This window comes from Calypte anna, chromosome Z, assembly GCF_003957555.1.
Source record: "Calypte anna isolate BGI_N300 chromosome Z, bCalAnn1_v1.p, whole genome shotgun sequence".
NCBI lineage: Eukaryota > Metazoa > Chordata > Aves > Apodiformes > Trochilidae > Calypte > Calypte anna.
The window spans coordinates 40,106,115-40,129,536 of NC_044274.1; the positions used below are offsets into that span (position 1 = coordinate 40,106,115).

A 23,422-nucleotide genomic window follows, 5' to 3' on the forward strand; every position below is an offset into this window, starting at 1 on the left:
GGTCTCAAAGGCGGATAGGAGAAACATTGCAGACCTTAGTTCCTGTAATTCCCAGCTTTTCAGATCTTGAACATCTTGTAAACAGGCATTACCTCTTTGCCTCAGAGACAGGGTTCTACTACTGAGATGGCAAAGGGCTACTTGCTGCATCAGCCACTACCAATGAATTATTACCATTGGTTTTAAATTTTTTATATTGTTTTGACTTGATGCATCATACTACTTCCTGTAAAAGTAAGGTACAGCTGTTTACTGTTAAAAAATAAATAAAACAACACAAATCATTGCTCTTTTCCTCCTGAAAATATGACATGAGCTAGTCCACGATGAACTGCATACCCTGAGTATAAGCTGTGGGAAAAGCACCACGAGTGCACGATATTACTTTTCCATTTCATTTAAATGTGGCATAATTTGTATTTTATAGTCACAGAGGTCTGTGTTATATAGCTGATAAAATTAAACCTGTGATTAAACCTGTGTGTTTAACAAAATGTATGGCTTAGTGCATGCCTTCTTGTCTGCAGTTCAGTTATGGTCATAGTTCTCAGATCTACTGTTGTAAACGTGCTTTTATTGCACCCTGTTATGTATTTCCTTGATATTACTTATGCCATCTCAGGTCAATATGGGCCTGATGTTTCTATGATGACAGGTTTCACATAAATTACATGTTTAAAATAGCTGGTTGGCAGAGGGAATAATTTTAGAGAATTTACAGATTCACTGCATGCTTTTTGTAATCAGACATGATCTTGCTTAGTCTGATCGAGGAGCTAGTAGTTATTGCAAACAAATCATAATGCAGATAAGATCCTGGAAAAGCTGTTCCAGTTTCCCAAGCATCACTAACAAAATTGATATATCTAACAATAAACTGGGGTGGTGTAGCAAAATGCCAGCTAAGGTAGCGAGTCCTTTGATTTATTACTAATCATCAAAAGGCTGCAGTCTGAGATTGTGGAATATGGAATCACATCTTCTTATATGGATTTGTAAACTTACTCTTTTTTAAATCTAGACATGCTCTTCTCTGCACACAGCTATCATATTTTAAATAATGTCTAGGTAGAGTAAAATCACAGAAACATTCATGTTGCTCTTCTTTCTCCCTGTCAAAATTCTTATGGATGGAACTAAATTTTGTTGTATTTGTTTTTGTTGTAAAGGATTCAAAACGAGGATTTGGGATCGCAGTTTCTGGTGGCAGAGATAACCCTCATTTTGAAAACGGTGAAACATCCATAGTGATTTCAGATGTTCTTCCTGGTGGTCCAGCAGATGGATTACTTCAGTAAGCAATATCTTATTTCTCTGGCCTATTTTCTGTTGCATGGCTGTAGAGTATGTAAAACTTTCAGGCTTGGTAGAAATCCTGGGGATTTAACCCACTCAAGTTTTGATGCCCTCTTGAAAAATTATGTCTGGTTTTAATTAAAAACAAACAGTAAAGCCCGCAAAACAAGCTAACTCCTCTCAGAGGTGGTTTTATTTTGTTTTGTAAGTTACATTAAAATTTTTTCTGGTTAAATATGTTTCTCTTAAGATTGTTTCTTCTCAAGGAACAGTAGAAATACTTATCTTAAAGCATTCTCCCTGGTTATCCTTCAGGAAACACATTTAGTGATCAGTCATTAGTTTTCAAGAGAATGGCCCACATCAGCCCTGAAAAATATCTTCACTTTTAAGGTGACAGAAGCATCAATGAGGGAAGGAAGAGAAACAAAAGTGTTTGCTAAATATTTATTTTATATTTCAAAGAAGAAAAATACACAAAGTGTTTCTGTAGTTCTCCAGGTAACATCATCCTTGGTAAGGCCAAATTTATTGAGTAATTCTAACCAAGTAGTTTTGAATTTTGGGGTGAGATAAACAATTTCTTGTCCAGTGCTGATCAGTTTTTCATCCTTTGACTTATGATTCCTGATGAGAACTAGCCAATCTGGAAGATGAATGCTGAAGTTGTGTAGTAATATTAATTCAAATAATAGTAATTAATTTTGCTAAATGTTAGTTTTTTGTGAGGTAGTGAAAAGGCTGAGGTGTGAGTACTTATTGAAGGATCGGATAAAAGTATTACTGTGAGCCAAGTAAAAACCACCCTCTGTCAACATACAAACCCTTCATTTTATAGCAGTGATCTCTGTACAACACTACTGTCATCCATTCTGTTCCATGATCACCTGTGGTTTGGGAATAAAATCATGTACACAAATTATGTAAACTCCTCAGTACAGTAAAAATTACAACAAGGCAGTATGAAGCTATTTGGTTCCATTCAGTCAAAACACATTCTGATGGAAATGAACCCAAAGCCATTCCTCCAATGAACTGGGCAATACAGGTCTAACCTTCGGAGTGTGTGGGAACTACAACCCTGCAATCCATTTTGGGGTAAAATGAGCATAAATAGGCAGGAGCTCTTGGTGTAGTTTTACAACATTAAGATTTATGCCATTTTTGGATGTGAAGTGAGCTATTTGAACTCTCGTATAAATCCTGGATGAAACTGATACTGGAATATAGAGTGCTGTTCTGGCATACTCATTCAGTAAAAGGAACAGGAAGGGCATGAAAAGAGGCATAAAAATAATTCAGGAGGTAAGAAAAAGTGCCTTATAAAGAGAAGCTTAAAGTGTGTAATCTTCTTATTTAAAAAGAAGATTGTGATGTGACTTGATTACAGTGAAGAGAAAATAATGGGTAATAAAGATTTCTTTTATCTAGCAGAAAATGGCATGGTAACCAATAATCTGTTGAGCTAATACTCTGAGATTAGTAACTGAGTAGTCACCAGAATAAACTAATATGAGTGGGGTTTTTGGTTTTGTTTTTTTTTTAAATCTCCTGCACTTACGGGCTGTCTCCTGGGAGTGGCTGAGTTAAGTCTTAATGGCCTCCTGACACACAGGAGGTCTGAACAAATGAATTAGTATTCTTTTTTTGCCTTTTAGGGCAGGGAGGACTTCTTATGTATTGTAGTTTAGTTGGGTTCCCACCCACCCACTCCTCTGTCATCTTTCCTCAGAGTAGATGGGACCTGAATACCAGGCTTTCAGAAAAGTGTACTAGAGGAGCAAAATTTGTCAAGCTTTGAATATATACGTCTATAACTGTAGCAATTTGAAGCTTTCTGGAAACTCTTATATAACTATAAAAAATATGTAGGACTAATTGTGAAAGATTTAGTTCCAACTGAAGAAAAAAAAAAAAAGAGTAAAAGTTTCAGGGGTAATCACAAATTATTCTTTAAAAACCAGATTTTTTGACATTATGTCAAGCTTCTTACAGTACATGTACAAAGATGTGCACCATTGCCCAAAGGTTAATTTTTAAGTTGTACTGTTTGTATACAAACACCATTTATAAGCAAAACTCTCTGTTAAAAAGAATGAAATCCTAAGTTCCCACTGGAAAAAAAAATTTATATATATATACATACACACATATAAAAATTTGTTCTCGTGTTTTAATGAAGCCTTCTCTTACATGCTTTTTTTTCTTTTTCCACTTCCCCATCTTCCAGGGAAAATGACCGAGTTGTCATTGTTAATGGGACCCCAATGGAAAATGTTCCACATTCTTTTGCCGTCCAGCAGCTTAGGAAAAGTGGCAAAGTGGCCACCATTGTAAGTAAATTACAAATGCGTTCATTCTACATTAGTATGTACCTGTGTAATGAGTAAAGATTTTTTGTTTTCTGCAATGAAATATAGAATACGTTCATAAAGCAAAGCAAGCCATTGCCCAATAGAAAATTCAAAAGAGCAGTTGTGGAGTTTCCTCTGGAGATACTCAAAACTCACCTGTAATCCTGTGCAGCTTTTATATATATATATTTTATATTTTTTTTTTAATGCTGCTGCTTTAGCCAGGGGTGCTGGACTAGATGATCTTCAGAGGTCCCTTTCATCCTCTACCCAGCCCTACCATTCTGTGAAAGACATAGTAAATACTTCTTCTGCACATCCAAATAATCTAATTTACTGGTTGTTCTATACATAGAACATTTTTGTGTGATTTGATTTCAGCCTTTATATATTGAATTTCACACTCTTAACATTGGAGACTTCTGTTTGTTTCATGTTGCACCAAACAGGTAGTCAAAAGACCCAGGAAAGTTCAGGCTACTGCGCTGAGGAGAAGCCCCTCCCCTGACTACGAGGACAGAGCTTTAGATGTAAAGGATGACCATGCAGAATTTGATGGCAAAAGCACTCGAAGTGGCTACAGTGAGAGAAGCTGGCGTAGTGGTAACGGAGGGCGCAGCCAGAGCTGGGGAAACAGCCTGGATCAGAGCTACAGGGATGAGCAAGAGAGGGGACGCAACCGAAGCAGAGGCCGTGACAGGGAATGCAGCTACAGCCGTGACAGAAGCCATGGCAGGAGCATTGACAGGAGCTTGGATCGAGACTATAGAAGGGATCGGAGCCGGGGAAGGAGCATTGACAGGGATGATGGCTATCAACGGGCCTACAGAGGAGATTACAGCCCACACAGCTACAGTCATGGATCTCAAGCTGATCGGTATGCAAAGGAAGCGAGGAGTCAAAGTCGGGACAGGCTGCGATCCCGAAGTCCTTCACCTGAAATACACCATCAGCATGAATACCTTGGACCCCAGGATCAGAATGGACCCATCAGTGTTCTCTTAACAAAAGGCAGACATAATGAAGGTAGGTATCACATGGGAGGAGAGGAACCCCACTTGTTTTGGTGGGGGAGGCAGAGGGGCTGAATATTCTCTGATTTTACAGGTCGAATGTTGAGTTTCCCAACAGATGGCTTAAGTTGTTCTTTTATCCTTCTTGGCTGGTTTGTGGTGATTTTAGCCTTTAGCACCTTGAATTTCACCTGTGAAAAAATAACTGTTCACCTACATTGTTTCAGTCTTTTCCAAGCACTGTGTCCTTTGGCTTTCCATTCTGTCTGCCCTATTCTTCTGGTTCTGGTGGGAAACATGGATCTGGTCATGCTTCAGATTATACTTGGCAAATGTACAAAAGGGTCAGCTACAAAGGGTGCAGAGTAGGCTATACATTTAACAGTGTGCTTACTTTTTCCCTTTAGTATAGTAGTTCTAAGGATTGTTGCTTCTAAATGTTTCAGAATATGAAAAGCCAAGAAAGCTTTATATGAAGAGCCATGAAAGATATAAGATGCAATATGAAGATGTAATATGATGTAATATGATGTTTTTTCTTACTCGGATGACAGCACAGAAATAGGAGAATGAGCCTGGGATTAAATGAGTTTACTAGGTCTACATTTTTTTTTTCTTTTCTCACGGTGTAATGGGGTATGATGCATGTACACTGTCTAGTTTTTTAGAAAGCGCATCCTTACTTGTCTTCTAAAATGCCTTGAAATATTTCCTTGATTGCAGAATATGGTCTTCGGCTTGGAAGTCAAATCTTCATAAAAGAAATGACCCGTACTGGCCTGGCAACCAAAGATGGCAATCTTCATGAAGGGGATATAATTCTCAAGGTCAGTTCTGGTTATATTGCTAGGAGTTCAGCAGGCATTTGTTGTACCGGTTGCTCTGGAGTATGTCATGTTATAGTCAAATTCACTGCTAAACTTGAGCACAATATAAACTTGTTTGTTTACTTGCGGTGTTATTGTTGCTTTTTTGTGTCCAGATCAATGGTACAGTGACAGAGAACATGTCTTTAGCTGATGCCCGAAAACTGATTGAAAAGTCACGGGGGAAGCTCCAGCTCGTTGTCCTCAGGGACAGAAAGCAGACACTGCTCAACATTCCTTCATTGAATGACAGTGACTCAGAAATGGATGGTAAGGTTTCATGCAGAATAGAGCTTATAATATTTTGCTGTAGCAGAGTGGTACTACATTCTTTTAAAATTAATAAAAATAAAACAATCCTAAGTAATAGCCAATTAAATACCAAGCCCACTATCTTTAGGTGAAAGAAGAATTTTATTTTTTTTTTAAATCATAATTACATGTTGAGGGACAGAGATAGAAGAAGCAATGTTGGTCTGGCAAAATCAATCTTACTTCTCTGAACAAACAGGTCAGTTGCTTTAATAAAGGACTTCAGTGTTAAAAATGATTTGACGAGACTCATCTGTCCTTTTAAGGGCTTTAACATTCCTTACAGCATTCAGTAGAAGGGAAAAAATGTCAGGATGATGAAATTAAGTTCCCCTGGGCATACTGTTTCCAGTATCTATTCTGTACAAGGAACTCTCACCGTGTATGACCTATATCTCTCTACAACACCTTGCTTTGGGAAGGGCTCAGGGTGTTGGGGAAGCAGAATGTTACATTATTTAATGAAAGATATTTGCTTCTCTAATGTCAGAATATTGGCTGCTAACTTTCTGTCAGTTTAAGTGTGAAGTCTGAGGTATGGTTCAAATCTCAGAGCTCCTCTGTCTCTTTTGTCACTGAGAAGCAATGATGTCAAGACTGTTAATGTGCAGATGTTCTTCTGTTTGGGAACCACCATGCAACCTCAAATTAAAAAAGGCTGCTAACACTAGTAATGAGTCTATGGCATGCTCAGAGTGTTTGAAATTTTTTTGAGGTGCTGGGAGACTGGAAGCACTAAAAGGCATATGGCACTTTTTTTAACCCTAGTCAAGTGCAACTCAGAACAGGGGCAGACTTAAAGATTCAGCATAACTTATATGTGAAATCTTTGTAAATAAATGTGGTGATCAGACATGCAGGTGGTTTAAATAAATCCTGTATTTCTTGATTTGCTGCTCTCTTCTCAGACATTTCTGAAATAGAGTCAAACAGATCATTCTCCCCTCAAGATGAGAGATTACATCATTCTGATCTAGATTCACATTCATCTAATGAAAAGCTGAAAGAGAAACCAAGGTAAGAAGTGGTATTTTCTAGTCCATTTTTGTAATGGCTGCCAAGTACATTCTTAAAATACCAATTTCACTGCATTTCTGTTTCTTTCTTTTAGTGCAAAAGATGATCCATCTGTTAGGATGTCCAGAATGGGTGCAATGCCTACACCATTCAAATCAATTGGTGACAGTGCTACTCCTGCTGTTGCAGTTGCAGACACAAACAAAGAAACAAAGCTCCAAGATGATCCAGCAGGTCAGAGTTTGAATTTTTTGGTTCCTCTTTTTTTTCTCTGGCCACAGAATATCTACCCTCCCAATCATGTTGCCATATCTAGTATACTCTTCACTTCAACCCCATCCTGATACACAAAGAAGAGGTTTGTCCTTACTTCGTGGTACAGAGAGAGAAGAAACACCTGAGATTATTTGAAGACAGTTGCTTTTTAGAATTATCACCTTGTAAAGACAATATTCTCCTAAAGCATCTACTGTAGCCTGTTGCCCTAAGCAGCTGTATAAAGCTATTCCTGAAACCTGTCCTAGCTTGCCTGAAAGAGTTCTGTATCCTTCCCTTAGACTTCTTGTTATTTTTCAAGAATTTAAAAAAAAAAAAAAAAAGAGAGGGCAACTAAATCAGTTCTAGTCTTCTAGTCAGAAAGATGCTTGACATTTAATCTTTAGCATGGAGGGTTTGGATTGCTATTTGATAGCTTAATGTTGCTACCATGTATTATTTTTTAAATAATTCAGTAATTGCCTTCTTTACATACAGTGTCTCAACCAAAAGCAGCTACAAGAACAATTCTTAAACCCAGCCCTGAAGATGAAGCAATATATGGGTAAGGTGGCACTCGTCATGTTCTTTTGCACTCAGTGTTTTTCCAGTAACTTTTACCTGGGTTTTGGTTGCATGGAGTTCACTTTTTTTTGCCCATTTTGAATGGTGCTTTCTTTATAACTTAATGCCAAGAAAAGATGACACTTCTAACTGTGAATTAAACTTAGTTTTAGAATTATCTGCCTGGAAGGTGTAGAACACCATATGCTTCTGGGTTTGTATCGGAACATACACAATGGTATATTTCTATATTTTCTTCTGCTCTGTTTGGCACTTTGAGGTATTATTTGGAGTACTGTGCCCATTCTGGGGCTCCCCAGGGGAAGAAAGACATTCATACATTGGAGCAAGTCTAAGGTTTGGTGGCTGCAGCATATGATCTATGAGAAAAGACCAAGAAAACTTGAATTGTTAAGCCAGGAGAAGATAGGACCTTAAGGGATATCTTAGTGCTCTCTGCAACAACCTAATGGGTAATGGATGTAGAGAAAATAGAGCCATACACTTCTCGGAGGGGTACACTGGCAGGACAAAGAACGAAGGGCACAGGCTGGAACATCAGAAATTCTGACTTTATGTAAAGAAGAAAACTTTTAAAGAAGTGTGGTGAGCCACTGGAACAACTTTGCTGTGTGTGTTGCAGTATCTCCACCACCAGGGGTACTCCAAACATAGCTGGTCAAGGTGTGAAACACCCTGCACTGAGTAGAGGGACATTCTAACCTGTGCATTTCTATGCAACTGTATTTTACACCTCTTCTGTTGTTTTACATGTATGCAAAAGACAACTCTCCCCTTCACTGCAATACTAAGATATAAAGAGAATGTCCTCTGTTGAATTTGTAAACAAGCTTTTTGCAAGACAAAGCCAACCATGTGGGTTTCTGTATAGGCTGGAAACTTCTGTACAGAAGTTTGTGTCTTTTCTTCAAATCCAAGCCTGTACAATTAATGTTGCTCTACTAGTCTGTACTGCTTAGAAATGAACAAAATATTCCTTCCAAAGTTTGTTTTTGTGGGTATTTTTGATTACTTATATTAATGGTCAAATGGAACCTGATAGTATTGATTCTTTAACAATTAAGACACTAAAGCTTGGAAACTATTAATAGGAAATGAACTTACATGTTTTCTTTTGAGAGTTTCCAAGTACAGAACTGAAAGGAGCCTTGAGCCTTCAAGGAGAAGCCTGATGATGTTTTGAAGATAGTCTGTAGCTTGGAGTATTTTATTCTCTCAAATGGATTCTCTTTTCAGATCTTTGCTGTGTTGGGCCCTGCATATGTTGTCTATGATGTGCAAATTAATCGAGTGATTATTTTGCTGAAGGGGAATTTATAATACAGACTTAGGGTATTACTGAGAAAGGCTGACAGATAATTACTGTCCTCTGTTTTGGAAGGTCACTCAGGCATTCAGCTTTTTCGGCAGCTAAAAACCTGAACCTTGTTCAGTAGCCTCTCTCACTGGAATATGAACACACTGATTGTAACATACCACTAAAGCATACTTGGAAATACTGATTAATTACAAGCAAATTTGAAGAATTCTGTCTTTCAAACATCTTAAGCTGCAAAGAAAATATAGGTGAAAATTTTACTCATATATCAGTTCTCAGGTGTATAGAGGAAAAAGACAATGAATATTATTATTTACAGCTCTGTTTTCACAAAACAACCAGCTGCTCATCTAGGAGAGGATCTCAGATAGGCAGGGAACTATTCTGGGGCTTCAAGAACAGGGAATTGTTTTCCTGCCCTGTCAAGTCTCTTTATGCCACTTAGTCACCTTTCCTAGTTCAGTTTCCACTCTTAAAATGCAAATTCTCTGGTTCCTTCCCTCACTGCAGTTACCTGGCTAAATATGGCCTATATAGTGAAAGAAAGGACCTGAGATGATTATGATATCATTTTGTTGATAGGTTTGCAGTTATTTTCTCTTTACAACCTGATATTTTCATATGCCTAACATCTGACCTGACTTCCTTTTTTCTGCCTGTAAATCTTAGTCCAAATACAAAAATGGTGAGATTCAAGAAAGGGGACAGTGTGGGTCTACGACTGGCTGGAGGAAACGATGTAGGGATATTTATTGCTGGAATTCAAGAAGGAACCTCTGCTGATCAGGAGGGTCTGCAGGAAGGAGATCAGATTCTTAAGGTATGAGTATAAATACTCTGAAATGCAAATCAAGTTTTTTTGTGGCTTTTGTTTTGTTTCCTTCTTAGTGAAAGCAGGAAAGAAATTGTGATTTAGGAAATCCAGTTGTTATTTTGGAAGCGTGTGTATGGTGGAGGGATTTTACCGAAATGAGTTTTTGTAGGAGAGTTGTATATCAAGCTTCAGTTTAAAATTCTAGGGAAGGGATATGTAGGAGAAATATTGGTCAAGAAAGATGCCCTAAGATGGGAAAATTTATTTTTTGTAAAACATTTCTTTCTAGTGTTGGAGGGGGAATAAATGAGGCCAGCATATTTTTTTTTTCTTTCTTTCTTCATGTTCCTTGAGTAACTGATTTTTTTTCTTTTTCCCAGTTTCAGTTTTTTGCCATATCAACTATGTCATTTTGTCCTCTTACATTCTCCTTGTTTTTCTGAAAATTTGAATAGATGGCAAATGTAATAGGCAAAAGCCTGTACTTTCAAGGCATTTTGGAGCTTGTTAGAAGTATCTAGCAAGTAACAAGAATCTAGCAGTGTATATCCAGGACCTTGTTATTTCGGAAAGATTACTGTTAATAGCTAAAGGAATTTAGGATTAAAATTTTTTTTAGATGGAAAAAAAATTCTTTGGCTTTTACTTGTATGGTTGATTTTTCAGGTGTTGATTTCGATTTTTTAAAATTTTTTTTTTTTGCAAATAGGTAAACACTCAAGACTTCAGAGGTATTGTGCGGGAAGATGCTGTTTTGTATCTCTTAGAAATTCCCAAAGGTGACACTGTAACAATTTTGGCTCAAAGCAAATACGAAGGTAGGTGTTTTGAACAAAATGTGTGCATATCAAAGAAGAACTTTTAAGCTCTGTTTTGTCAGTGCAATCACAGATAACCTCTCGTGCTTATTCTTGATATCACTTTAGTTACCCTTCTCTTCAGTAGTCTGGAAGAGAGCTGTGTTCCATATCACAAAGGCCACCACGATGTGCATGTGCCATGTTTTTCAGAGCACTTTTCCATCTCTTTCATTATTAGCACACAGCATCTCCTCTTAATTCTGAAGAGTGGCTCTGTACTTCAGCTGCCCCAGGATGTGCTGTTAGGATTCCTTTCCTGCTGTGCCTTGGCAGTCTGAAGGCAGATGGCAGCAGCTGGACAGTTTGATTGATAAACAGCACAGCAGACAGCAAAGCCATTTGCTTTCCTGCTTTCCTGAGCTGCTCTCATACTGAAGTACCAGAGCTCACTATGGCTTTGGGAAGGCACAGGTACCTCCTTCCCTCAGAGCTGGAAGGGCTGTCCATGTCCAGATGTAGAACTCTTAATAATAATGGTGCATTTAGGGCAATGGCTGTGAAAGCAGTTGTTTGGGTTTTTTTTTTTTTCATCTTTTTGAGTGAAGAGGAAGAATTTCAAAACTGTGCTCTGGAATGACAGCCTAATCTTGCAAGTGTAAAAAGAATACAAACTAAAGGGATGTTCTTCTTTTAGTTTACAGAGACATCATGGCCTGTGGCAGAGGAGATTCATTCTTTATCAGAAGCCACTTTGAATGTGAAAAAGAATCACCACAGAGCTTAGCATTCACCAGAGGGGAAATATTTAGAGTAGTTGATACACTGTATGATGGCAAACTGGGAAACTGGCTGGCTGTGAGAATTGGAAATGAACTGGAAAAGGGCCTTATTCCAAACAAGAGCAGGTAAGGTGACATCCTTTCTTCCTACACATTGTTAAATGTAAGATTATTTTTTTCCAAATAATTTTTGCTTCCTATGTCATATCTTTCTTCCTGCGCTTCCCCCCCCCCCCCCCCCTTACAAGAAGTAATAAGTTGTTTCACACTTGTAACTGTAAACCTGTAGATTTTAGAACCATAGCATTATGTGGGAGGATAAGAGAGGATGGTGTTACCTACATACTAGATGAGTTATTTGCAACACAGACCTAGAGCTCCTATGTCAGTGATCAGCCAGGTTTTAACCATTACCTGCTTCAGTTCCTCTTCTAGAACATAGGAGTGGAGAGTCCTATTTTTTACTTTTTCTGCCTTTTTTTCAACCTTCTCTTCTCCCTGCCTCTGCTCTCTCCCCCTGCATCCATCCCCATCCCCAACAACATCAAATCAAACCAAATAAAAAAAATCTGTAAAAAAAAACCAATCAACTTAGATCTTAGGAAGCTCATGACTGTGCAAGAATACTCTGATTAAACTTCAGTATCTGAATTTCTTTTGTTTATCTTTAAAGAAAATGTTTCAAGAATTTATGCCAAATCTTTCTTGGTAGCTGTGGTCCTAACTTTTATATGAAATACTGACTGAACCATAGCAATGTTCTATGCTTAAATATGCTTTCATGGTTAAAGAGCCATGTGAGGTAATAATCAGTGTTAAAATTAATCAGAAAAAAATAGGGCATTTTTATACTGTGGCTTTTAACTTCTTGAGTGTGGTAGTGATTGTGAGATGAAGGAAAACAGCTCACAATTGCATTGTATGGAGCTCTCTGAAATACATTTTTTATGTGATTCCCCTGTCCCTTTCCCCTGTCCTCTCAGTTAATTGATCATAGAATCATAGAATCATGGAATTGGCTGGGTTGGAAGGGACCTCAGAGATCATCAAGTCCAACCCTTGAACCACTACTGCTGCAGTTACCAGACCATGGCACTGAGTGCCACATCCAGTCTCTTTTTAAATATCTCCAGGGATGGAGAATCCACTACTTCCCTGGGCAGCCCATTCCGATGCCTGATCACTCTCTTCGTAAAGAAATTCTTTCTTAAATCTAACCTAAACTTCCCCTGGCACAACTTAAGACCATGGCCTCTTGTCTTGTTGAAAGTCGTCTGGGAAAAGAGACCAACCCCCACCCAGCTACAACCTCCTTTCAGGGAGCTGTAGAGAGTGATGAGGTCTCCTCTGAGCCTCCTCTTCTTCAGGCTGAACAGCCCCAGCTCCCTCAGCCTCTCCTCATAGGATCTGTGCTCGAGTCCCTTCACCAGCCTGGTTGCCCTCCTTTGGACCCACTCCAGGACCTCGATATCCTTCCTAAACTGAGGGGCCCAGAACTGGACACAGGACTCGAGGTGTGGCCTCACCAGCGCTGAGTACAGGGGCAGAATCCCTTCCCTGGACCTGCTGGCCACTCTGTTCCTGATACAGGCCAGGATGCCATTGGCCTTCCAAACCAACCTTTGTTTCTCTGTTGTGGTTACAAGGCCTAGTGGAGAAGAGAATAATGACAGTAATTTCTTAGGACTTCAGTTCTGACTTGTAGTCTTTCGCCTCCTCTTTGCAGTTTCATTCCTTTTTGCTTGCATGAGTAACCAGCTTAAGACCTGAGGACTCATTCCTAGCTAGCAATTTTGTAGCTGTGGCAAGTCAGCATCCCTTTGACAATATGTTTGCTCCAAGGCAAAAGGATCTTCTCTATTTCTCCTCATCTCATTGCTGTCTATCTGGCAAATTATCTATAATCTCAAAATGCATTGTTCTTCAGTCAAAGTGCCTTTACCTTCTTTGACTAATTCTGTACAAATTAATTCTCTGCTTTCTCTGTCAGAGCTGACCAGATGGCCAGTGTTCAAAATGCCCAAAAAGATGGCTCGAGTGATAGGGCAGACTTCTGGAGAACACGTGGCCAGCGATCTGGAGTGAAGAAGAATCTGAGAAAGAGTCGTGAGGATCTGACAGCTATTGTATCTGTGAGCACAAAATTCCCAGCTTATGAGCGAGTTCAGCTGCGTGAGGGTGAGTGACACTGCTGTGAGCCAGCTGCCCTCTCACTAATGACTGCCTCAGCATCTGGATGTTTGGGCAGCTAAGTAATTTCAAACAGCCAGGGTTCCCTGCTAAATTTGTGCAGGAGGAAAGAATTAATATTTTCATCAGAATGCAGTTTCTGGATGCTGTTAACTATTTTAGGAAAGAAATGGGTTTGTGTTTTCGAAGTGCTGCTTTTTTCCTTTGCCTCCAAATTGCGTGTGACGATTTCAAGGCTTAAAATGAAAAAATGAAGAAACAGGCTTTTTGTGTTTTCTTAGCTTCCCCTTGGCTAGCTCTGAACAATCCATATGCCTGAGACCAATCATAGTCTAACTGGCTCATAAATGCTAGTTTAACATTACCTTGAGAGCAAATAAAACCCAAGTATTTTCAGTGTTGTCCAAATATAATCAAGTTTGATGTCCATCTCTTTAAACTAACTATATAACTAGTTATGTTGAGCAAGTCGAGATAATGTTCTAGGTATTCACACATGACAGCATTGTGGGTCAAAAGAGAAGAAAAAAACAAAAGCACTTTTAAAAGAGCTCCCAGATGCCAAGATGAAGACTGAGCAATAGAATGGCAGTCACCCGTTAACTTACAGACTGTTTGCTCTTGTTTTGACATAAGCAGAACAGAATTTTGTATTTCTTTTCCTCTTAAAGCTGCTCTGCAGAAATTTTAGCAGTTGTAGCTTTATTCACATAAAGCTCACTAAGTCAGGGTACCTGTTATTTTGCTGCATGGCAAGATTATTGAAGATCTGCTGTATGTTTTCAGAATGTAGAATCTTCTCAGTACGATAGAGTTGTCTTCATTACGAAGTGTAAAGAAGCTTTTATTTTTTACCTATTTTGCTTTATGTCCTGATAAAAATAGCTTTCTGTATGAGTTATGCTGTTGTACATACTTCTGAAGAATATTTTGAATTTTTTTTTTTAATATCTTCAACTTACTCATAACTTTGCAAAGTAAGTGAGGATCTTGTTTGTGCTACTTTGTATATATTTAAAACTAGTCCTGTCAGACTTACCTTTTCTCCAAATATTTTTATTTCAGCTGGCTTTAAGAGACCTGTGGTGATATTTGGCCCTATTGCAGACATTGCTATGGAAAAGCTGTCCAGTGATTTGCCTCACCTGTACCAGACAGCAAGTAAGTCATCCTACTAACCTCCTTATCACCTTTAGCTGAGAGGATGAGTTGAGTTAATAATAACAGCTTCCCAGACACTCCAGATAAGATAAAATGTTGTCTTTGCAGAGACAGAACCCAGAGACGCCGGTTCAGAGAAGTCAACCGGGGTGGTGCGCTTGAACACCGTGAGGCAAATCATTGAGCAGGTGGAGTATTTGTACAAATTACTTACAGTCAAAGTCATTTGAGTTGTTTGTTCCTTTAACTTGCAGAGTCCTCAAATCTTCACTGAGCTTCTGTCTGCAATAAGCAGACTTCGCCTAATGATGGGCCTGTCCTGAGATTGTTCAGACACAATTTTTGTAATTTTGATCACTGTCTTCCAAGTGAGAGGGTGAACCTTATATGTAGAAATTAAACTTTTCTTCCTTAGTCCATTCTAAATTTGAACACTGATGCATTCGTGTTTTACTGTTTGCTTTCTGAATTCGCTGTGCAGACTTTACTTTTTCTTACTGTCATGAGAAACTTAACATTTTAGGTTGTTTCAGAACTGAACTACTATTGAACTGAAGGAGTAATGGCTATGGTAGCTAAGTGGCTTCTACTGAGATTGCATTGACTTTTTTCTATAATACTGTTTAGAGTATTATAGAGGTTTAGGGGTCAGATTCAGAGTATAGAGGTTTAGAGGTCAGGTAAAGCAGTACCAATCAAGTAGCCTAAAACCTATGGGCAAATAACTTTGCAAATAACTGCCCTGAGCCTTATAAAACTGCTGCCAGAAGGGAGCAGAAGGCCACACAGAAGTTTGTTTAAAGCTCATGCCCCATTGAAGCACATGTATGAAAATCCCATTCAACTTTGCAGCAGAAGTAGCTAAGAAAGAATATATTAAATCCAAAAAGTGAGATTTGCCTTGCCTCACAGATAGACCCATAATATTTGTGGCAGTGAGAGCTGTGATAGGACCAGTTAAAGAAAAAAGCTATTTAACTTTCAACACCTATTTTGTAATAAGTGCTTTTTACATAACATGAAACTTAACACATAATAACAAGATCATTCAGGCAAAAGCTGTTCAGAAAGACAGAGCTGAAAATGTTTCCCTGCTCTCACTGCTGAATGTAATAAAACTGTGGGAAAAAGTCCAACAAGTTACAGTCTTATTTTCACAAAAATACTCTGATTTTGCTAGGAGTCTGTGTGCCAACCTCCTCCTCTTGTTCCTCACAAGCAGTACCCTGCCTGCTTTTTGTCATTAACAGGATAAACATGCTCTGTTGGATGTCACTCCTAAAGCAGTGGACCTGCTAAACTACACCCAGTGGTTTCCAATTGTGGTTTTCTTTAACCCAGACAGTAAACAGGGTGTGAAAACCATGAGACAAAGGCTGTGTTCCTCATCTAACAAGAGCTCAAGAAAACTCTATGAGCAAGCAAACAAACTGAAGAAAACTTGTTCCCATCTCTTTACAGGTAAGGAAGAATGTGTCTAACCTACTTATCAAGGGAGTGCATAACAAAACAAAAGTGTTAGATAGCAAAGACTGGGATCACATAACATTTGCTGTGTATGTATACTTTTTTCTTTTATTTTACAGCCATCATCAATTTGAATTCAGCCAATGATAGCTGGTATGGTAGTCTGAAAGATACAATTCAGCAACAGCAAGGAGAAGCAGTATGGGTATCAGAAGGAAAGGTAAGCAGTCAGTCCATACAGATGTTTCCAGGTATGTTTTGCCAGTAAAGATGGTTCAAAATTTTGTTTGCCAATGCTGCATTGGTTATCAAAGTGGTCATTTGATGTCGGTCTTTGTAACAAAAAAGTAATTAATTATTGCTCTTTTTGTTATACTTTGGAGCTTTCATCACTAATGCTGTAGTTAGGGGAGAATGTTGCGGAGGGGTAAACTTTTACAGGATTTTCCTTTATGGTTCTACGTTAGTTTCCCTACGTATCACAAAGTCATTCCTAAGGAGTTTTTTGTCATGATGTTGAGACCAAATTAGACTCTAATTCTTATATATTTAATATTTGTTCCTTAATTCTTACTGACTTTTCTCCAGCTGGACAGCATGGAAGATGATGCAGATGACCGTATGTCTTACCTGACTGCGATGGGTGCTGACTATTTGAGTTGTGACAGTAGGCTGATCAGTGACCTGGAGGACACAGATGGAGAGGGAGGTGCATACACTGACAATGAACTTGATGAGACCATGGACGAACCAAGGATTTCATCTGTTAGCAGGTCCTCTGAACCTGTGCATCAGGACGAGGTGAGATGACTGTGTTTTCAGCAAGACTGCTTTGGACTTTCTGAAAGCCCTTAAAAATGACAATTTTTAAACTGCTGCTTTATCTTACTTCTGATAGAGTTTTAGATCTGCATTGTGTAGTGCAAAAATAATAATAGCTCTCCTTTCTGCTTAACTCTTGAGGTTTTCTAGTGAGTTCTCATCACCTTGTACTTTGAAATTACATCTGCAGTGACTGTGGTCAGGTTGTTGACAGCTTCCTGGTTACTGTTAATAAAATAGTAAGCTACAGAGAGAGAGAAAAAAAAAATAATTACTGGATACTGCAATGATTTTATACCTTATTTTCTTTCAGAGTTTAAAAAAAATTATTCCAGAACAAAGGGCGCTGTTGAGAAAGGTTGGTAGCAGGGAGATTCTTAGAGAACCCAGTCCACCTCCAGCATTCAAGCCTGAACCACCCAAGGTAAACTTGTAGAAACAAATCTGAATACAAAGCTCCTCTTCCTGGAGAACTCTTCAGGGCTTATTAGGAAGAGCAATAAGAATGATCAGAAAACATTTTAAGTGTGGAGAGAAGGCATGACTGAAAGTGTTGAAGGATCAAGCAGAGAGAAAACTTAAAGGATGACTGTTCTTTCAAATATATGTGGTCTCTATATGGAATAATAAATTAGCCTCCTTTTGGTGTCTGCCAAGAAATGGAAAGGCACTTTTTTTAGCTCAGAAAGAAAAAGCCTAGTCATCAGGAAATGCAATCTGATGGCACAATTGTGGCCATCAGAAGACCACAATCTATCAGACCTCTGAAATAAGTCTCCATACTAGAAATTGATGTTAACTATCTATTCAAATCTTGTTCAGGAATAATGCAGTATGAAAAGACTATGGTTTGGACATCAAATTCTAGTTCAGCAGTTCCCAATTTCCCCTGAGCCCAAAGTCCAGGTGCCCTCACTGCATATATTATATATATATGTCTGATGCATATATGCATCGTATTTATATATATGTGTGTGTGTGTATTTTTATATATATATATAAACTGCATATATTCAACATGTGTTCAAGTATGCCGTGACAATGGGGCCTGGGCAGATTAGGAAAGGACAATGTTTAAGGAAAATAAGATGTAACCAAAACCAAGCTTGAGTGCTGTGCAATTCCAAACTCTTGGTAGTGATACTCTACATTAGATAGTACTGACAAATAACTTGGGAGATCAGTTTTCTCTGTGCTGTTCTCTGACATATTGTATTTCTGGTAATCCTTAAAAAAAATGAGACGCATCTAAATGTTCTGGTCTTCTATAGGTGGATTTGTATGTACAACCAAAATGTTGCAGCAATTCAAATACCTTTCAAGTGTTACTTCAGATGAAGAGTGGTAATATATACATCCTGTTAATACACAGGCAAAATGATTAATTTGAGATTAAAGCCTTACTTTGCTTTGAAATGAAAATTAGTTGTCAATGTAAACTTTGTGTGTTTTATACTTACAGGGAAAGCTGCAAAACAAAGAGGATCTTTATGACTTCCCCAAGAACTATGACTCCAAATCAAGTAACATTGCTGTAAGCAGTGAAACTCCAACTGCATCAGCTAAAGCACCACCACCACCAGTGTCTGTGAAACCTACCTTTGGGCGTCCCATCCTGAGAAACTCTCAGCCAGCAGTTCCACCTGCAGAGGAGGAGGAGGAGGCAAAGTTGGAAGAGGAAGGAAGTGAACAAGAAAATACTCCAAAATCTGTATTGAGGAAGGTCAAAATATTTGAGGAGATGGATCATAAGGCAAGGATGCAAAGAATGCAAGAGCTACAAGAGGCCCAGAATGCCAGGGTATGAAGAGATGCATTCTTCCACTGCTGTACTTTCCAGCACATAGAACAGCCTGCATCCTGAAAATTAAAACTGTGCCCTTGTGTAGTCTTGCTTCTAGAGGGAGAATTTTATAAAACCACACACACAGGCATACCGTTGTGTGGATCTGGATATAAAAAGAGGACAGATTTTAAGGCTCCTTATTGTTACTATAGAAAGGTGTCTTCTAATAATCCTGCTGGTTTTGGCAGTCCATTGTTTTCACATGTACTCTGAATCATCACTACTCTATCAAAAGATTCTGTAATTGTAGAAATGTAAAATCAGTTATCAATTTTTATTTTGTTTCAGATGTAGCTGCAGGATCTACAGTCTTAAGATCTTCTAAGTCTAAGGTTATGCTGAAAAAGAACATTTATTTTCTCCTACTTTCTTTTAAAGCTTGAAATAGCCCAGAAGCATCCGGATATTTATGCTGTCCCTGTCAAAACACAGAAGTCAGAGCAGAACTGGCCCCAGCCTATGAGGTAAGGTGTATCCAGTGTAAAGAATTCTGCCTCGACTCTTTACTTCACCAGCAGGAGAATAACTGATTTTACCAGTTTTTAATGCATAGAAGTAATTCTGCCTTGGTATACCACTTTGTTGTTCCTCCAAGACTACTGTGAAGGTGGGGAAAATTTCAGTGAACTCTGGTTTTCAGTTTTGGTTTGGTTTGGTTTTTTTTGTTCATTCATAGTATTTGAGTTACCTAAGAAGAAATACCGTGCTCTTATGTTCTTTTGCTGAAATATTTGCAGAGACTACTACTTGCACCAGTAGTATTTCTCAACAGTTTCTCTGCACTGATGTCCTTTTGATGTTCATTCTTACTGTGCTGGAAACTTGACGGCTGTTAGTCCAGTAGTAACTGTAATTATTTTTCAGCTGTTCAGAATGTAAGTAAACAATATTTCTCTCTTTCCCTGTCTTGCTGTGTTAGCTCCAGGCCTCCAGAACCCCAGAAACCTCCTATTAGACCATATCTAGAGAACTGTGGTAGTTACGGCAGCGATGCAGAGGAGGAGGAGGAGTACCGTCGGCAGCTATCAGACCACTCTAAGAAGGGGTATTACGGACAGCCATCCAGATACAGAGACACAGAATTGTAGGCTTGCTAGTATGTACATGTATAGTGCTCTTTTGAGGTTCCTTCCTTCACAGCCAAAGTGGATTAGTAGTTAGTCCTGAAAAGCTATATTTTTATTTGGGCTGCTGTACGCTACTCTATTTTAGACATATCTATAAGCCGGAACTGGAAGAGTTCATTTTTGGGGATATTACTTTGTTAGCAACTAAGAAAAGAAGTCACTATTGCCTGAGTGCTGTTGCCTCTTTTATAAGGACCAAATCTTGGAAGTTTGTGTTAAATCTTGATGTTTTAATATTTGAACGTAAAAGCCCTTTTTTCCTTTTTATTAATGCTGCCTTTGTTGACTGTTCTGCTGTGTTATGAAAGTATGATCCCAGAGATACACTTCTTAATGCAATAGAACTAAATATGAAAGTGTATTTGAAGAGTTAAAGTGCCTTTAACTGTTTGTTTTGACATCTGATACTTGGTGCAAACTATAACACACTAAAAGGGGATTAACAGTTTTACCTATCTTTTTTTATCAGTTTCAGAGTAACAGTTTCCCTTGCATGTTATTTTTCTAAGTTCTTAATGCATATGCAATGTTTCATAAATACTGACTGTACATAATAAAGGTGCAATTGACTGGGTTGTTTGAAAAGACTAGGATGTGCTTAAACAGAGAAAATGATGTAGAAATTCAATCAGGTATTAAAATCTACAGATTGCAAATAATAAAGGATATATTCTAGACAAACTTTATGAACCTTGTGTATCTTTTTTTTGTTGTTGTTTAAACAGTAACAGTCTTCTAGAGTCTCTTATTATTCTGGGAAACCCTGTTAAGGTTTCTTCCCAGGATTCTGAGAATCAATTTTGAATTTATTGTAATTAAAAAAAAAAAAAAAACTGACACAGAACTATGGACTTGCTGCAAGAGTCTTATCCTTTAGATTATCATATTCTGCCTCCACATTCCTGGTTTTAATACTTCACTCTGCTATACTGAATGAAAATACTTGAAAGGGTTATGATTAAATTTATTTTTGCTCATGTGATATGTTATCTGCTGGCATTCTTTAAATGTTCTTTATTTCTATGTGATTTAACACTTAGATGTTTGTGCCTTCTCATTCCTTACCCACAACTACTGTCTGTAGAAGACTGTTCTGACTTTGGAGCTGACTATGAGGAAGAGTAGTCAGAAGGAGAATTACAAACTGGAGATGCAGGGATTTTTCATCAAACGACTTGTTAGATCAGTTTTGGTTGTGTTGGGTTTTATTGCTATGAGTCTAGCCACACAAATTTTTTAAGATTTTTTAAGATACTTTTAAGAAAAATAGAGCCCCACCTACTTTTCAAGACAGTGTAATGTTTATATCAATTGGATTTTATTTTGATAACTGCTCATATTTTGCAGAAAACAAAATACTTAGAATGTCTTTGGGCTTCGTACATGACATTTGCCCGATTTCTATTTGACATCTTTGGTATAGCTTGTCAATAGAAAGCTCAAATACCTGGTGCAACCACTTGTCCATATGCATTGAACTTTTAATTAGAGCCAGAAATCAGAGGCTAGTTGTGCAAACAGGATCCTAAAACTATCTGAGGAGGTTCAGATGTCAGACACATAACAGCAGGTAGTGTTGGTTTATTTTTCAGGTGCAGAGGCTTGCTATATAATGCTCAAAAAGAAAAAAAACAACTGCACAAAAGAAGGAAGAAAAAATGTTAGTAGGGAATAAACTTTGCTCTGTATTGTTCTTGCTTTCAGCAAGAGCTTGCACTATTTTCTTACCAGCATTCCTCAGGTCAGGGCCGTGCAGCGTGGCTGCAAATGGGCTGCACCAGAAAAACTGCAAGGTCTCTCTCCCTCTCCTGGCCCTTGTAGCCCCTCTGCAATGTTATTTTGCAGGCCCTGTGTCATGGAGGTTCACACAAAGCCCTGCTGCTCTGAGGCAAGCCACTCTGAGCCTGGTGGGATCTGAGTCGTGGACATCCCCAGGCAGGGGGATGCTCTGGAGTGAGGCAACCCGTGGGCTGGGGCAGGACCCAGATGGACCTAAGGGGTCTGTGGAGGCCTGAGCAGAGGGTGTCCCACATATCCCCAGCAGGAATTCCTTGCACAACTGAGGAGAAACTCCTCTGATGTCTGTAGAGGTACAAGAAGGCTGGACTGTAAGACAGAAGTCACCACGGCTGGGAAGGAGAAGGGGAATTGTCTCTGCCCGGGGCTGGATGAGGAGCTGAGCGGGAGCTTTCCGTGTCAGGGTTAAAGGGAAGAAAGGGGAGGGTGCTACCATAGTGGGGGCCTGCTACGGGCTACCTGGCCAGGAAAACGGAGCAGATGAGGCCCTCTATGGGCAGATCAGAGCAGCTTCACGGTCACAAGCCCCGGAATCAAAGGGAATTTCAACCACACTGGTACCCGCTGGAGGCAGCAAGGCACCAGCAATCAAGGAGGTGCCTGGAATGCAGTGTCAATGATTTCCTTCTCCAAATGGTAAAGGAACCCATGAGAGGTGCTGTGCTGGACCTTGTGCTCACCAGCAAGGACAAGCTGATGGACAACATGCAATGACCACAAAATGGTGGAATTCAGGATCCTTAGGGCATCAAGGAGGGTGAGCTGCAATCTCACTCCCCTGGATCTCTCCTCTTTAGAGATCTGCTTGGTAGGTTAGCATGAGATAAAGCCCAGTAGGGGAGAGGAGTCCAAGAAAGCTGGTCAATATCCAAACATCACCTCCTCCCAAGCCCAGGAGCAATGTGTCCCAAAAAAGAGGAAGGCAGACAGGGATGCCAGGAGGCCTGCATGAATGAAGAAGGAGCTCCTGGACACATTTAGATGTAAAATGAGACTCTACAGAGGATGGATGCAAGAACAGGCAGCCTAAGAGAAGTACAAGAAAGTTGTCCAAGCAGCCAGGAATCAGGTTAGGAAAGCTAAACCCAGGTAGAATTAAATCTGTTCAGGAACAACAAGAAATGCTTTTACAGGCATGTCAGTGATAAAAGGAAAATGAGTGAAAATGTGGATCCTCTCCAGAAGAAAACAGGAGACCTGGTCACACAATATGGAGAAGGCTGAGGTGCTCAATGACTTGCTTGCCTCAGTATACACTAGCGGGGGTTCCAGCCACACCATCCAAGCTGCAGGAGGCAAAGACAGGGACTGGGAGAAGGAAGGTCCACCCACTGTAAAATAATAGGTTTGAGACCACCTGAAGAACCTGGAAATGCACAAGTCTATGAAACCTGATGAGAAACACCTGCAGCTCCTGAAGGAACAGGCAGATGAAGTTGCAAAGCCACTTTCCACCATATTTAGTAAGTCATGGCAGTCTGGTGAAGTCCCCAGTGATTGGAAAAGGGGAAACATAACCCCTGTTTTCAAAAAGGGAAAACTGGAAGACCTGGGAAACAACAGGCCAGTCAGTGGCACCTATGTGCCTGGCAAGATTATGGAG

General features: G+C 39.2%; 1 protein-coding gene across 7 annotated transcripts in view; it reads left to right on the top strand.

Moving 5' to 3' along the window:
- The window catches only part of TJP2 (tight junction protein 2), a 63,217-nt gene extending 42,514 nt beyond the window's left edge, over positions 1-20,703 (top strand). For 5 of the 7 annotated variants that reach the window (XM_030466826.1, XM_030466825.1, XM_030466822.1 and 2 more), the window contains 21 exons: positions 1,170-1,294; positions 3,527-3,629; positions 4,100-4,676; positions 5,387-5,490; positions 5,646-5,799; positions 6,750-6,858; positions 6,953-7,092; positions 7,612-7,678; positions 9,686-9,836; positions 10,540-10,648; positions 11,325-11,535; positions 13,400-13,587; positions 14,665-14,760; positions 14,869-14,948; positions 16,011-16,221; positions 16,347-16,447; positions 16,816-17,028; positions 17,363-17,473; positions 18,512-18,850; positions 19,274-19,359; positions 19,815-19,983. In XM_030466826.1, the coding sequence (XP_030322686.1) occupies positions 1,170-1,294; positions 3,527-3,629; positions 4,100-4,676; positions 5,387-5,490; positions 5,646-5,799; positions 6,750-6,858; positions 6,953-7,092; positions 7,612-7,678; positions 9,686-9,836; positions 10,540-10,648; positions 11,325-11,535; positions 13,400-13,587; positions 14,665-14,760; positions 14,869-14,948; positions 16,011-16,221; positions 16,347-16,447; positions 16,816-17,028; positions 17,363-17,473; positions 18,512-18,850; positions 19,274-19,359; positions 19,815-19,983 (3,444 nt within the window). Of the gene's footprint in view, positions 1-1,169; positions 1,295-3,526; positions 3,630-4,099; positions 4,677-5,386; positions 5,491-5,645; positions 5,800-6,749; positions 6,859-6,952; positions 7,093-7,611; positions 7,679-9,685; positions 9,837-10,539; positions 10,649-11,324; positions 11,536-13,399; positions 13,588-14,664; positions 14,761-14,868; positions 14,949-16,010; positions 16,222-16,346; positions 16,448-16,815; positions 17,029-17,362; positions 17,474-18,511; positions 18,851-19,273; positions 19,360-19,814 lie in introns of all 7 variants that reach the window. The other 2 variants (XM_030466820.1, XM_030466827.1) reach the window with 1 other exon arrangement.
- Positions 20,704-23,422: the final 2,719 nt, after the last annotated feature.